This window comes from Hypanus sabinus, chromosome 1 (assembly GCF_030144855.1).
Source record: "Hypanus sabinus isolate sHypSab1 chromosome 1, sHypSab1.hap1, whole genome shotgun sequence".
NCBI classification, from domain to species: domain Eukaryota; kingdom Metazoa; phylum Chordata; class Chondrichthyes; order Myliobatiformes; family Dasyatidae; genus Hypanus; species Hypanus sabinus.
In genome coordinates, this window is record NC_082706.1 from 78,565,898 (window position 1) to 78,581,163 (window position 15,266).

General features: G+C 40.4%; 1 protein-coding gene across 5 annotated transcripts in view; it reads left to right on the forward strand.

Annotated features, from left to right (window-relative positions):
* Positions 1 to 15,266, forward strand: part of LOC132394773 (TPR and ankyrin repeat-containing protein 1-like) — a 179,656-nt gene that overhangs the window by 99,362 nt on the left and 65,028 nt on the right. For all 5 annotated transcript variants that reach the window (XM_059971183.1, XM_059971193.1, XM_059971207.1 and 2 more), the window contains 3 exons: positions 3,012 to 5,819; positions 10,566 to 10,765; positions 12,938 to 13,075. In XM_059971183.1, coding sequence (XP_059827166.1) covers positions 3,012 to 5,819; positions 10,566 to 10,765; positions 12,938 to 13,075 — 3,146 coding nt within the window. The remainder of the gene's footprint in view (positions 1 to 3,011; positions 5,820 to 10,565; positions 10,766 to 12,937; positions 13,076 to 15,266) is intronic.

Sequence of the window (15,266 nt, forward strand, 5' to 3'; positions counted from 1 at the left end):
TTCCTACTGACACATTAATACAGAAGGCAAAAAAACATCTAAAACAAAATGTATATAAAAATCTTGGGTGCCTAAGACTTTTGTACAGTACTGTAGCTTCCTTCCTTTTTTTTTGCTACCCTTTTTATACAGTGGTCCTGTAGCGGTGTGCTACATGCAGCGCTAAAATTACAACTCGGAGTCGGTAACTGCAGTCGAAGGAAAAAACTTTATTCGAAACCCTCAGCCTCACTTTTAAGCCTCCCTCAACCTGCCCCCCGTGGCGCAGAGGCTCCAAAACTCTGTGCTCGCAAACCCCCGTAGGCTATCTAATTGTGAGCCGGTTCGGATGTGCCAGGAAATGGGTCGCCACAGTCCCACATTGACCACTCTCCAGTTCTCTGAACCTCACCTGTGGTGAAAGATGAAACAAATTCTCTATTACAAGCTCTGCAATTTCTTTTCTAGCTTACCACCAGTTCTGAGAATGCACCAAGCCAAGCCCTAGGGATTTATCCCTCTTAATGATCGTTAAGGCCGCCATTGCCTCCTTTCTGCTAATTCATATGTGGTTCAAGACATCACCACTCATCTCACTAATTTTCTTGACAGAATTTTTATTTTCATTTACTTAGCGCTATAGAACAGTAACATTATTACACCTATGTGACCAATTTGCCTACTAACCCACACATCTTTAGAACATGGCAGGAAACTGGAACACCTGGGGGAAACCCACACAAACATAGGGAGAACATACAAACTCCTTACAGACAGTGGCAGAATTGAACCTGGGTTGCTGGTGCTGTGATACTGTTAAGCTAATTGCTGTGCTACTGAGCTGCCACCAAATTTCTGAATTAAATGAGTTTTTAAAAATTTGTATAAATATTTGAATCTTATAACATTTGAATTTTTCTAAGTTATCTTAATTTTTCAAACAAGGCATATTTTTTCCCATTATTTCAATATTGCATCCTTTTACATGTCATTTTTACTTGAATTCTAAAGTGAACCACATTAGTAATGCACTGTTTTCACTGAATTTCTTCTGGTGCTCCACCAATAATGGAATTTGAGGGCTTTGGTCCTAATAGTGACATCTCCTCCTTTAAGAAAGATAAATTAACAAAGTTAATTATATTCAAAACTTCTGCTATATTTTTTAAATAGCAACTTCCATGAAATTTTAACTATTTTATTTTGTTGTGAGCATCTAAGCTCATGGTTAACTTAGAGAAAAAATATGAGCATAAAATCAAGAATGTTCTTTAAATATTAAGATAATAGTTTATAATAGAGTTATTGGATGCCTTCGTCATTCTGGAGAGCTTTGTTAATTTATTTTGGGATTTTTAACCCTCTGCATTTGGATGAAGAGACATTTTCATGAGGGACCAGGCATATCTGAGCTAGGTAACTTTTATCTTGCCTGAAATAAATAAAGCAGTTGTTAGTGTGTTATTGCAGTTCTAAGTACTCCTTTGCAGGAGGGATGTAAGTTGGAAAGTATGTTAATAAAAATGTCTTTAATGTGATTGTTATGCAAAATGGCTGGAGATGGAGCTGGACAAGAGAATGTGGTAGATATCTACAAGATGACAGAATATTTTTCTGGAGAAGTTACATTGGTGACTGGATAGATAATGAATAAATGCAAACCAAATTAAGAAATTTGAAAAGCAGCATTTAATAAGCCCCTTTTAACATGGGATGTTAGTCTACAAAATTAATTGTTGAAGTAGTGTCCACAGAAGTTCTAAAAGGAAACTGGGAAAGATTGCACCTGTGTGATTGCTAAGATAAGATGTACTTGCTTTCAAGAAAGTACTGGATTGGTTCCAGGCATGGAAGATTTGCTGCTGATTGAAGCAGATTTCTCCAGAGTTCAGGAAAATAGCTTATGATCTCATCAAAACTTAAAAGTTTCTTATGGGTTTTGACAGGCTAGAGGATATTCAGTCTAACCAAAGAGTTCAGGATCAGGGAGCACAGTTGTAAGCAAAGGCTAGGCCATTTGAGACTGAAATGATGAAAGAGTTCTTTGCTTAAAGGGTGGTGATCTTTTGGAATACTCTGCCCTGGAGAGATGCAGAGACTCATTCATTTTGTTCATTCAAAACAGAGAACAATGGAGTTCTAGCCTTTGAGAACCAATGGATTATCCTGGAAATGGCATTTAATAAAGAGAAATATTGGAGCAAATTTGGTTGTCACCACGGACCTCTATATCATAAAATAGGATATTTGCTTCAGGGTCTCTCCTGGCAGAAATTCTGGAGACTACTGGGAGGATTCTGCATGGCAAAACTCTCAAAACAAGTGGGCCTTCCTCCACGTAGGCAAAACAATCCTGCTCACCAAACATGTACAGTTTTCAATATGTAACCAGACTGCTTGATCTGTTTGAAGTGCTGTTCTTATTTGAGCTTGTATGAATATTTCTAAAACTTTCAAAAAGAAGGAACCCTACAGAGTTGCACAAAAATGTGAAAAATACTCAAATTTAGTCCTAAAATATTTTGATGCATTTAAATTTCTTAATTACTTAGAAACATTTAAGGTTACGAGGCAGTGTAAGCATCTGTCTAAAAGTACTTTTAAATTATTGGACTCTTACAGAAGGCACCTGCAGCTTTTAGTTCCTTCTATTCAAATCAGAGGAAAGACACGATTCTTAATGATGAATGAGGCTTTATTGAAGTTCCTATTTACACTGAACTCTACAAGATGCACACCCATCTTAGACCTGTTGCAATTTGTGAACAGGTATTTCTAAGTTCATGTTCATGGAAGGTGCACACTTGAAAATCGGGGGGTAATGATGAGGAATGCTAGCAGTTTCATTGTCATCAGCCTGCAAGAAACCTCTACCAAATTAATTATACAGAGCAAGATTTGGAGAGATGGTTTAGGCCAGATATCTTGCACTGAAACTGTTGTTGATTTTGTGGTTTAAAAACTTCTGCTTCATTCTAGGTTGTATCAGTATTTAATTTTAAAGTTGTTTTGATTTTCTGTTCTATTTGCAGATGAGTTTGGCTTGCACATATTGAAATATCTGTTAGAGAACTACAGCTCTGAATCGAGCGTTCCATACCTCAACTCACAAGATAAGGATGGAAATACTATGTTGCATATCATATTTCAGAAACCGTTTTCAAAAAATCATGAGGAAATAATGGATATGATAACCAAGTTTGAAATCAATGACAGGGTGAAAAACAAGGATGGGAAGCTATTTTCCTACAAAATTAAGAAAGAAGACCTGCGGATGATTGCGTGGAATAAAGTGAAATCACGTAATCGAAAGAAAAGAGAACAAAATGACCAAAACCAGAAGGCACGGACATCAAAGGGTATGAAAAATGTAATACGCGTTAAGTGCCTCTCTCATCAGACAATGGAAATGCCATGCACCCAGCATTCTCAGGAGTGTGATGTTAATAGTGCCAGTTCTCAAGCAGTACAAGGACAGTCATTAAAGTTATTGAATGAAGAGCATGTTTTATCTACTCAGCAAATTATTGCGAATGAAATTGTAAAATTGATTCAACAATTTCATGTCATTGAGACAACAGAAGAACACCCTTTAAAAATGTCCCTTTCTGATGGCCAGCTGAGTGACTCAACTCAGGCTTTGCAGGCCAAGTCTGAAGTTCTCAAAGTCGACCTTTATCAAAATGCTGTTAATGTTGAAGCTGTAATGTTGAATGGGGCTGGTGATACAGAGCATCCAAACCTGATACCAGAAGAAGTGACCAAGTTACAGGACCTGGATTTTGATAATATGACGTGGGAGATTGAATGTACATCAGAAGTACTGAAGAAGCTTAGCTCCAGAGATGTACCTCAGCACATGAAGACGAAAACTATAAAAGTGATTCAACAACTTGGCAATGGAGAATGGACACAAAGCCTCCAGAAACCACTCAAGTACCTGAAAAGCCCCATGAAACTTTATGAAGCCAAACTTGACAAAGGGGCACGAATGCTATGGGAGCTTGCAGTGGACTTTTCACCCCGCTGCAGTGAAAAACCAGAGAAGATCTTTGAATCAGAGCTTTCTTCCCATCCTCAGGAACGTGTCACAGGAAGGATATATAGTGAGATCATTCGAATCTGGGATATTATCCTGGATCACAATAAGGTTGATCGAGCCTTGACAGCAATTGCAAGTTCATACAACCGCGGCGCATCCTGCAGCCTCCGGAAGAAACTTAAAGGTATAAGCAAAGCTGTATTTACCTCAAACTTAAATGCCCAAAGGAAGATCCCATTGATCTTTGTAGAATATGTCAATTGGAAAGAACTGAAAGAAAAGCTACCAGAATACTTCCCACCTGCCAGTGCAGTAGAGACAGAATATAACATAATGAAGTTCCATAGCTTTAGTACTAATATGGCTCTTAATATCATTACTAATCTGGAATCCAGGGTTGAATATCCTTTCAGAGTGGGAGAATTGGAGTATGCAATAATTGACCTTGACCCCAAACCATTGGAAGCAATCATTCTCATTGGACGGAGTGGAACTGGGAAGACCACTTGCTGTCTGTACAGACTTTGGAAACATTTTCAGCTCTACTGGAAGAAAGTAGAAGAGGTTGGCAGTCCCCTGCTGGTGCGAGAGCTTTGGCTTAAGAAGAAATCTCAGGTTGACAGTGAAAAGGATGAAGCAGTGATTGACACATCAGATTGCGCCAATGGGGAGAATGATTTTGAACGTAATGCACAAAATTGTGACTTGCATCTGAATGAAGCATCACTTACTACTTGTGACAGTGAATTGACACATGATCATGAAGATGAGCCAGAAGATGATATTGGTATCAACCAACTTGAGCACTTGCATCAAATTTTTGTCACCAAAAACCACGTCTTGTGTCAGGAAGTCTTGAAAAACTTTATTGAGCTTACCAAGTCCACCAAAGCCACAAACCATTTCAGGCCTCCTGATCTCACATTTTATAGACTTCAGGATATTAATGACGAGAATTACCCCCTATTCATGACCTCTAAACAATTGTTGCTGTTGATTGATGCATCCTTGCCAGAACCCTTTTTCCCCCGGAATGAAGATGGCAGTCTAAAAAGGAACATTGTGGGGTGGTCTGTTCAAGAAGAGATGACAATACCAGATTTGCATGATGAGGATGAAGAAGAAGAGCATGAAGGAGAGTTTCTAGGTGATGAACAAATAGCTGTAGAGGATCACAGCAAAGAATTTGATCCTCGTATCTTTGTTTCTTACGAAGTATTTGTATGCGATATTTGGCCCAAAATGGTAAAAGGAAAACCACAGTTTAATCCAGCTTTGGTGTGGAAGGAGATCAAATCCTTCCTAAAAGGTTCTGTTGAGGCTTTAAATAGCCCTCAAGGCTGTCTAACAGAGGAACAGTATATTAACCTGGGGAAAAAAAGAGCACCAAACTTCCGTGAAGACAGAACAGAAATCTATTCCTTCTTTCAGATGTACCAGCAAATAAAATCACAGTGCGGATACTTCGATGAGGAAGATTTGTTGTACAGCCTTTCCTTGCGACTGTCCAAACTAGATGAACTTCCATGGTCCATTCACGAACTGTATGGTGATGAAATACAGGATTTTACACAAGCAGAGCTTGCCACCCTCATGAAGTGCATCAATGACCCAAATTCTATGTTCCTTACTGGTGATACAGCTCAGAGCATTATGAAGGGTGTGGCTTTCCGCTTTAGTGACCTGCGTTCTCTGTTTTATTATGCCCGTGATTCTAGTCAAAGCAATAAGAAACAGTATCATGTAAAAGTGCCAAGCAAAATATATCAGCTACATCAGAACTACCGGTCACACTCAGGTAATGCACATATTTGTTGCTAAATTATTAAAAAAGCACACATAAACTCTTAGTTCCTTTTAGGGTAAGAATGCTGATTTTTGTTTTTACTTCAATACTGAGAGCATAGAGTCTTATTTTAAGCTTCTTGCCATAATGTTGAAATCTAGTCACCATTCGTCTGTGTGGTGTTGCTGTAACTTGTTGGATGCATCGGGGCACTCAGATCGCCACATTGCAGCTGGAACCAAGATTGTAGTGACTCAGCTGTGCAGAAAGGGAGAGAGAAAGTCAACAGAGCAATAGCTATATGGTATTTTATCAGATTCAGGTTCAGTTTATTGTCATTTATAACCACAAATACAATGCAGTTAAAAATGAGACAACATTCTCCGGAATGATATCACGAAAAAGCACAAAACAGACCACACAAGGAAAACCACATTATGTTTGGTAATCCCCAGTCCAGAGTCCGGAGAGGCTGCTGCATATCGATATCGCGCTACCATCTTAGCAGGTTCCCGGAAAGGAACTACAAACCTATCAGACAAAACTAAAGCTACAAGACCTACACAAAACCACATAGTTACATATAGTTATAGTTAACATATAGTTTCAACAGTGCAGACAATACCATAATTGATAAAAGACTAACTGACAAAGACCACATAATTATAACACATAGTTTCAACAGTGCAAAGCAATACCGTAATCTGTTAAAGAACAGTCCATGGCACGGTTTAAAAGAGAGTCTCAAAGTCCCGACAGCCCATCATCTCATGCAGATGGTAGAAGGAAAAAAAAACTCTTCCTCCATGAACCTCCAGTGCTGCAGCTTGCTGATGCAGCACTTTGGGAGCCCCAATGACAGCCAACTCCGAGTCCGTCCGAAAAACTTCGAGCCTCCGGCACCGAGCACCATCTCTGCCGAGCACTTCGACCCCGGCATCAGCCGCCAAGCAACAGGCAAAGCCGAGGATTCGGGGCCTTCCTCTCCGAGATTTTTCCAATCTCATAATAGCAGCAGTGGCAGCGAAACAGGCATTTCAAAAGTTTCACCAAATGTTCCTCCGTGCTTCACATGTCCGTCTCCATCAAATCAGGATTGTACACAGCCCCTACTTGACAGATTACAGATATTCATTCCAAAGCAAGGGGAGCAGACTGACTTTATGTTACAGTTAGAAATTTGATTATACAGGATGGAACATAGAACAGTACTGCACAGGAGTTGGCCTTTCAGCCAATGGTGTACGTTACTAATTAACTAAACTAGTAATTAATTGCCTGTGCATGCTAATTCATCTGACCATATGATATCCATATCCCTCCATGCTCTGCATATTCATGTACCTATCCAGCCGTCTCTTAAGGACCTCTATCATACTTGCCTCCACTACCATGTCTGGCACTGCATTCCCAGCATCCTCCCTTCTCAGTGTAAAATACCTTGTCCCTCAAATTTGCTTTGAACCTATCCCTCTCACCTTAAAGATATTTTTACTCTGGGGGAGAAAAGATACCAGCTTTCTGGCTATGACTCTCATTATCTTATACACTCTGTCAAGTCTTCCCTCTGCTTTTGCCACTCCAGTGAAAACAACCCAAGATTCCCAAACTCTCCCTATAGCATATGCCCTCTAATCTAGGTAGCAACTGTAAACCTCTTGTGCATTCTCTCTGAAGTCTGAACATCTTCCTATAATGGAGCAAACAGAATTGAACGTTAATGTTCCACCTGCAGCCAAACCAGCGTTTTATGAAGTTGCAATGCACAGTAACTTCCTGGCTCCTAAACTCAACGCACCGACAATTAAAGACAAGCAGGCCATATGCGTTATTTATCACTGTATCAACTTGTGCAACTGCTTTCAGGGAACCAAGGACTGGGATCCAAAATTCCTCTATACGCTAACACTGTTACCGATCCTGCTATCAATTGTGTACTCTTCATTTGCATTTGCTTTGCCTGAAGTGCAGCACCTCACATTTGTGTGGATTAAGTGCCATCTGCCATTTCTCTGCCTATATGTACAACTGATCTATGTACTGCTGTATTCTTTAGCTTTATACACACCCCCCCCCCACCAAGAGGTCATAGTATGGAACCTTGCAGAACGCCTCTAGTCACAGTCCTCCAGCCAGAATAGGTTCCATTGACTACTACTCTCTGCTTTATAAGTACAAGCCAATTCTGAGTCCAGAAGGCCAAGTTACCAGTGGTGCAATGCATATCAATTTTCTAGATGAGCCTACCATGAGGGACCTAGTCAAACGCCTTACTAAAATCAATGTAGATGACACCCACAGCTCTACCGTCATCAATCATCTTTGTTACCTCTTTGAAAAGCTCAGTTAATTTAGTAAAGATCCAATCACAAACGAGAAAAACCACAGTTGCTGGAAGTTCAAGCAACACACACAAAATGCTGGGTCTCAGCCTAGAACGTTGACTGTACTCTTTTCCATAGACGTTGCCTTGCCTGCTGAGTTCCTCCAGCATTTTGTGTGCATTGCAAGTTAGTGGAGATGTGAATTGCCTCACACAAAGCCATGCTAATTAACTAGGCTGTGATTTTCCAAATGCTTATAAATCCTACACCTAAGAATGATTCCATTAGTAGCCTTACTATTGATGTGAGATTCACTGGTCTATGGATTTCGGGTTTACTCCATTTCTCTTCTTATATAATGAAACAAAATTAGCTACTTGCCAGTCCTCTGGGGCCATGCCTGTGTCTAGAGAGGACACGAAGATCTTTGCCAAGACCCCAACTATCTCATCTTTTGTCTTTCTCAATAACCTGGGATTCAAAGGAAGCCACATGGTCACAGGAATAAAATGCAAACTCCAAACATACAGCAGAAATACCGAGAGCATAGATTTAAGATCAGAAACAAGAGTTTTAAAAGGGACATCAGGGCTAGTTTCAAGCAAAGGAAATAGTGTTTGAAGTGGACACATCAGCAACATTGAGGTAGGCACATGGCTAGGAAAGATTTAAAGTTCTGTGGGCCAAACATGGGCAGATGGGACTTGCTTAGTTGGCATGAAGGGCCTGCTTTCATGTTCTCTGATTCTATCCTCAAGGTCCTTGTAAATATCAAAGCAGATTTGAATAGAATGCTTAGGAGGCAGTGATCATAATATGATAAAGTTCACCTTGAAGTTTGAGAGGGAGAACCTAAATGAGATATGTCAGTATTACAGTGGAGTAAAGAGTATTGCGCATGCATGAGAGAAGAGATGGCCAAAGTTAACTGGGAGGGGACACTAGCAGGGATGACGACATAAAAGCATTGGCTGGAGTTTCTGGGAGTAACTGAGAAGGCAGAGGACAGATATATCCTGAAGAAGAAATAGTATTCTAAAGGGTGGATGAAGGAACTGGTGGACAAAGGAAGTCAAAGACAGCATAAAAGCAAAGGAGTGGGCATATAATATAGCAAAAATCAGTCGGTAACTGGAGGATTGGAAAGCTTTTAAAAACCAACAGAAGGCAAATAAAAGAAAGCAAAAAAAGGAGAGGAATGGTAACATATGAAGGTAAGCTGCCAATAGCAACAGAGGATAATGTAAGACTTTCCAGTTATAAGAAGAGTAAAAGAGTGGGTAGAGTGAGTATCAGACCACCTGAAAATGACACTGAAGTAAAGGGGGACAAGAAATGCTGGAGGAAATTAATAAATACTTTGTGTCAGTCTTCACTATAAAATACTACTGCAGTATGCCAGAAGCTGCTATTACAAAGGAGAAGGTGCTTGGGAAGCTGAAAGGTCTGAAGGTAGATAAGTCACCTGGACCAGATGAGCTACTCCCCAGGGTTGTAAAAGAGGTAGCTCAAGAGATCCATTAGAAGTAATTTTTCAGTTAATAGCATTGAGGTGCAGAGGGATCTGGGGTTCCGTAACTCATAGCAATGAGTTTCATAGCTCATTGGAAGGGGATGCATAACTGGTAGGGTTAGAGACTTAGGGAAGACCTGATAGAGAAGTTTTAAATTGAGTGACATAGGGTAAATAGTCAGAATTTTCCCCAGGGTAAAAATATTATGTAACAGGCAGCATGTTTTTAAGGTTAAAAGGTGGAAGTTCAAAAGCAGTGTGTAAGGGTAAGTATTTTATGCAGAGAGTCATAAGTGCTAGAGTAGATTATTGGGAAACAGGCAGTTCAGGCAGTTCAGTGGAGTTTAAGAGTTTCTTAGACACATGAATGTGGGATGAGTGTTGGGAAATAGATGATACAGAGGAGGAGGACATTTAGCATGAAGGGCAATGTACAGAAGGTGTCCTGACAAACTGTTCTTCACTGTTCATTATTAGGCAAATTTTTTTATCCCATTACTATTTCTAAGACATAATGCACAAGCTAGCATATTTATTATGTTACAATAGAGTGTGCACTTCAAAGCTGATACTATTAGTTCTTTAAAAATTTGAATCATCATGTGATTGCTTTAAAAATGCTGACCGTGATGACAGCTGCCATCATTGTAACCAGTAAGCAGTAACCAAGAATATATGAAAAATCTCCCTTTTAATGCAAGTAGAATTTTAAGTTAAGAAACGAGCAACGTGGATAGAATTTGTATGTATGTATACTATGTGAAAATGAGGATTGCACAAAAATGGAAGAATCTATACCTGGTTTCCAAATTAACCACTTCTGGCAATTCATTCGAGAACATTAGCAAAAGCATTGATGAGATGTGTGTAAAATTTTATGTACTTTGCATTGATTCATGCAAGTTCCTTTTGCAAATTTAGGAATCTTGAATTTGGCTTCGGGTGTGGTGGATCTTCTCCAATATTATTTTCCGGAATCCTTTGATCGCTTGCCGAGAGACACTGGGCTCTTTGATGGACCAAAACCTTCACTGCTGGAATCCTGCAGTGTCAGTGACTTAGCTATTTTGCTTAGAGGAAATAAACGGAAATCCCAGCCAATAGAATTTGGAGCTCATCAGGTATGCACTTTAATCTGTGCATGGGTTTTACGTCACCAGGTTTATTCTGACCAGTTAATGGTTCAATTTAATATCAGAGAATGTATACAGTGTGGAATTCTCACTCTTTGCAGACATTCACAAAACAGAAAAATGCCCAGTGAATGACATAAACATTAGAACCCCAAAACCTGTCTTCCCTCTCCCCACACACAATCAGCAAAAGCATCGACCCTTCCCCCCCCCCACTCCTCCCACTTGTTCCAACAAAAGCACTGAAGAGAGTCATTTTCATTTTTATAAAAATAAGGGAATTTTCAAATGGTGAAGTATTTGATTCGTTTTCTATATTCCTGACACAGAATCCAAAACAGAATCAAAACAATGTTTTCATGAGTTCCAATAATAACAAAAATTATCTATTCAAAGCGTATGCTCTGAATTTTGACTTTCTTATCACTTCAACTGAAAACTAGTTTAACTGGGAGAAATTTCCATTAGCTCTGAATCAAATCATGTTAGTCTGAAATTCATTCAGGCATGTCCTAGTCACACATCATCATCACGACTGCAACGTGATCTTTATTCCTTGTTAATGCTGCAGCATTGACTGAGAGACCTGCAGATAAGTCAGAATCAGAAGTTTAATTTAGCAGAATAAATCTTTAATCTCCCAATCCCTTCAACAGCGTCTCATGGAAAGGCTCTACCCCAGATATCCTTAGTGTATAGTCTACAACTAATCATTTGCCCAAATAAAAGTGCTTTCAGTGAAGTTTTAGCACTCTCACACTTAGCAAACAAACCTGATGCCTCCTAATCCTTGTCACCTAAATTGTTTTATAAACCTCATGTAAACTAACTGTATAGAACTATGGGTCCCTGAGTGATAAAAAGAGAAGAGTGGAAAGTGCAGGTGTTCCACTTCCTAATTTCGTGGGAAGATTGAAGAGTGGACCAGGGAATTGCAAGGGGAAGTGGTTCTCTTTGAAATGCTGATTGAGTGGGGAGAGGGAAATGATGGGACCTTGTTGAAGCAGGTAGAACTTGCACAGAAATTGACAGTTTCAGCCTTACTTAATTTGGTGTAAATAACTTACAACTGCCAACAATCCATCGAATTGTATTACCAGTTTCGGCATTTGTGTTTGTCCAAAAAATAATTGGAAAGCTTGGTAGAGAATGAAATAGAGTTTGTAGCCCATTTGATACGAATTGGATCAGTGTGAATAGTTCTAACCTCAAATGCAGCATTAAGTTTTAATTTTGGTGGTGGCGTCCTCTTGTCTTCAGTTTCATGCCAGAGACTGAAGTGTCATATGGTCCAGGTTCCATTGTGGTTGATTGATGGGTTGTCTTGCTGCCCTGGTTGCATGCAATGAATAGAACCAACAAGATCAAGGCATGTGGGAATTTCAGTGACTTGGTAGATTGGATTCCAAACTGGCTTGGCCACAGAGATGGAGGTTAATGGTATTATTCCTATTAGCAGTCTTTGACCAATGGATCAGTTCTAGGACCTCAGTTGTTTATGATAATTAACTTGGATGAAGATCTCATAGATTAGTATAAGAAATAACCAAATAGCCAAATAGGTTGGAATTGTCAAGTTATCTTGTTGGTAAAAAGCTGGAAGAGGGGCCATACAGAAACTCAGTCTTAGTCATCTTAATCAAGTTCCAGTTGGTAGTGTACACACGCTGCTGCCTGGAGCAGTTTTCACAAACATATTAAATACTACTGTCTAGATTTATCATAGAGACACACATTTGCAATCTGACAGGTCAAACGATCTGAAATACAGACAATGTAGGTAATAATCAGCAGGTAAGGAAGCATCCACAGAAACCAGCAGCATTTCTGAACAATGTCCTTTCTGTCTGCCCAGAAGCTACCTGACCAGCTGAGTATTTCCAGTGTTCTTTGTTTTTATTTTTGCTGTAAGTGGATTGAGGTGGTTGGTGTTAAGTAATAGAGAAAGATACCCTATCTGAATTTAGATTCTACTTAGCCATGGTATGCTATTGAACTTTGAAGCAGGTATGTAGTTAAAAGAATAAAGGTTGCATCTATCAAGGGAATTGAGTTGTGAAAAATGATCAGTATTGAGGTTGTGTGGTTGTAAAAATTTTTGTTTCAATTGACAGGCAACCTTGCAATTCTTGTTTTAATTTCAAAAATAATACTTTGCAGGTTATTTTGGTTGTGAATGAAACAGCCAAGGATACAATCCCAGAGGAGCTAAGTCTTGCACTTGTTCTGACTATATATGAAGCTAAAGGTCTGGAGTTTGACGATGTCCTCCTCTATAATTTCTTCACTGATTCTGAGGTAACGATATTTATTCATTTGATATTGCTGATCACCTTTTCAGTCAATTTTACAGCTCCACACCTGATCTCTTACTCGCCTGAGTTTTTAAGGAAGTTAATTCCAAATGATTTGTCTCCCCACTTTTATTTTATTTATTTTAGTTAGAGATTCAGCATGGAATAGACCCTTTGAGCTGCGCTGCCTAGTAACCCACCAACTTAACCCTAGCCCAGGGTTCCCAACCTTTTTTTATGCCATGGACCAATACCATTAAGCAAAGGGTCTGTGAGCCCCAGTTGGGAACTCCTGCCCTAGCCTAATCACAAACAACTTACAATGACAAATTAACCTACTAACCAGCACATATTTAGACTGTGGGAGGAAACTGGACCACCCAAAGGAAACCTGTGCACACATGGGAAGGAACATACAAGCTTAACACATACAAACAAGCTGGATGAACTCAGCAGGTCGGGCAGCATCTGTTGAAATGAGCAGTCAACGTTTCGGGCCGAGACCCTTAGTCAGGACTGAAGGAGGGGGGCAGGGGCCCTATAAAGAAGGTGGGGGGAGGGTGGAAAACCAATCAGGAAAGATCAAGGGGTGGGGGAGGGGATAGGCAGGAGAGGTGAAGAAGGAATCTAAGGGGAAAGCACTATGGGTAGTAGAAGAAGGCAGAATCATGAGAAAGGTGATAGGCAGCTGGAAGAGGAGGCAGAGTGAAAGTGGGATGGGGGAAGGGAATTACCAGTTGGAGAATTCGATGTTCATACCAAGGGGCTGGAGACTCCCCAGACGGTATATGGGGTATTGCTCCTCCAATCTGAGTTTGGCCTCCTCATGGCAGTAGAGGAGGCCATGCATGGACATATCCGAATGGGAATGTGAAGCAGAGTTGAAGTGGGTGGCAACCGGGAGGTCCTGTCTGTTGTGTTGGACAGAGTGGAGGTGCTCAACGAAGCGGTCCCCCAATCTGCGTTGGGTCTCGCCAATGTAGAGGAGGCCACACCAGGAGCACCAGATGACCCCAATAGACTCACTGGTGAAGTGTTGCCTCACCTGGAAGGGCTGTTTGGAGCCCTGAATGGTGATAAGAGAGGAGGTGTAAGGACAGGTATAGCACTTACGCTTGCAGGGATAAGTACCAGGTGGGAGATCTGTGCGGAGGGATGTGTGGACCAGGCAGTCGCAGAGGGAATGATCCCAGCGAAAAGCAGAAAGAGAAAGATGTGCTTAGTGGTGGGGTCCTGTTGAAGGTGGCAGAAGTTGTGGAGGATAATATGCTGGATCGGGAGGCTGGTGGGGTGGTAGGTGAAGACAAGGGGAACGCTGTCCCTGTTGTGGTGACAGGAGGATGGGGTAAGGGCTGAAGTGCAGGAAATGGAGGAGTCTGTGTTCAATTATGTGCAAAGACCGAGTATACAGAGAACATGGGGGAGAAGCTTGTGACCAATGTCTGAACCTCCTTTTGACACAAAATGGAAGGCAACGAAGACTAGGTGGTTTGTTTAAAAAAACTAGTTGGTACTGTATGCAAATTTGAACATATTGGGTTGTGAATCCATAGGAAAGTCGTGAAAGCAGTGAAAAGATTTTCACAACCAATCTTTAAAACATGTTAGGATTTTGAATATTTTTGTGGCGTTGGAAGTATAAGTTAATGTAAATTGACAACAGAGGAGACACACGAAAGCATTCAATTTCGGGACCTTTCAATTGCTTAACAATTAAAATATTTAATAATTGTTTCATGGAGCACACTGCCAACAGATTAGAGAAAAGTACAAAAATAGGTTGTCATCAAATGTGATTTCAATTTTTCCAGTACAGGCTGGGATCCCGTTGGTGCAGGATAGTTAGACTGGGTAGAACTTGTTAGGTGCATTCAGGAGAGTTTCTTAAAACTCAAGATGAGAAATAGGACAGTCAGGAGAATCCATCATTGGTCCTTGGCAAGTAAGATTAAAGAGAATCCCACGTACCGAGAGGATGACTAGAGAGAGGGTAGGACCAGTCAAGAATAAAGGAGGGAACACAAGCATCAATGTGTAGTACATAGCTGAGGTCTTAAATGAGTACTTTGCATCATTACTTACCAAAGGAGGAGGAGGGTAGTGTCATCTGTTGGAATGTGCTAACGTGCATTCTGAGGTGATGTTGAGTCTCTTGAAGAACATTAAGGTGGATAAGTCCCCAGGGCCTGATGGGA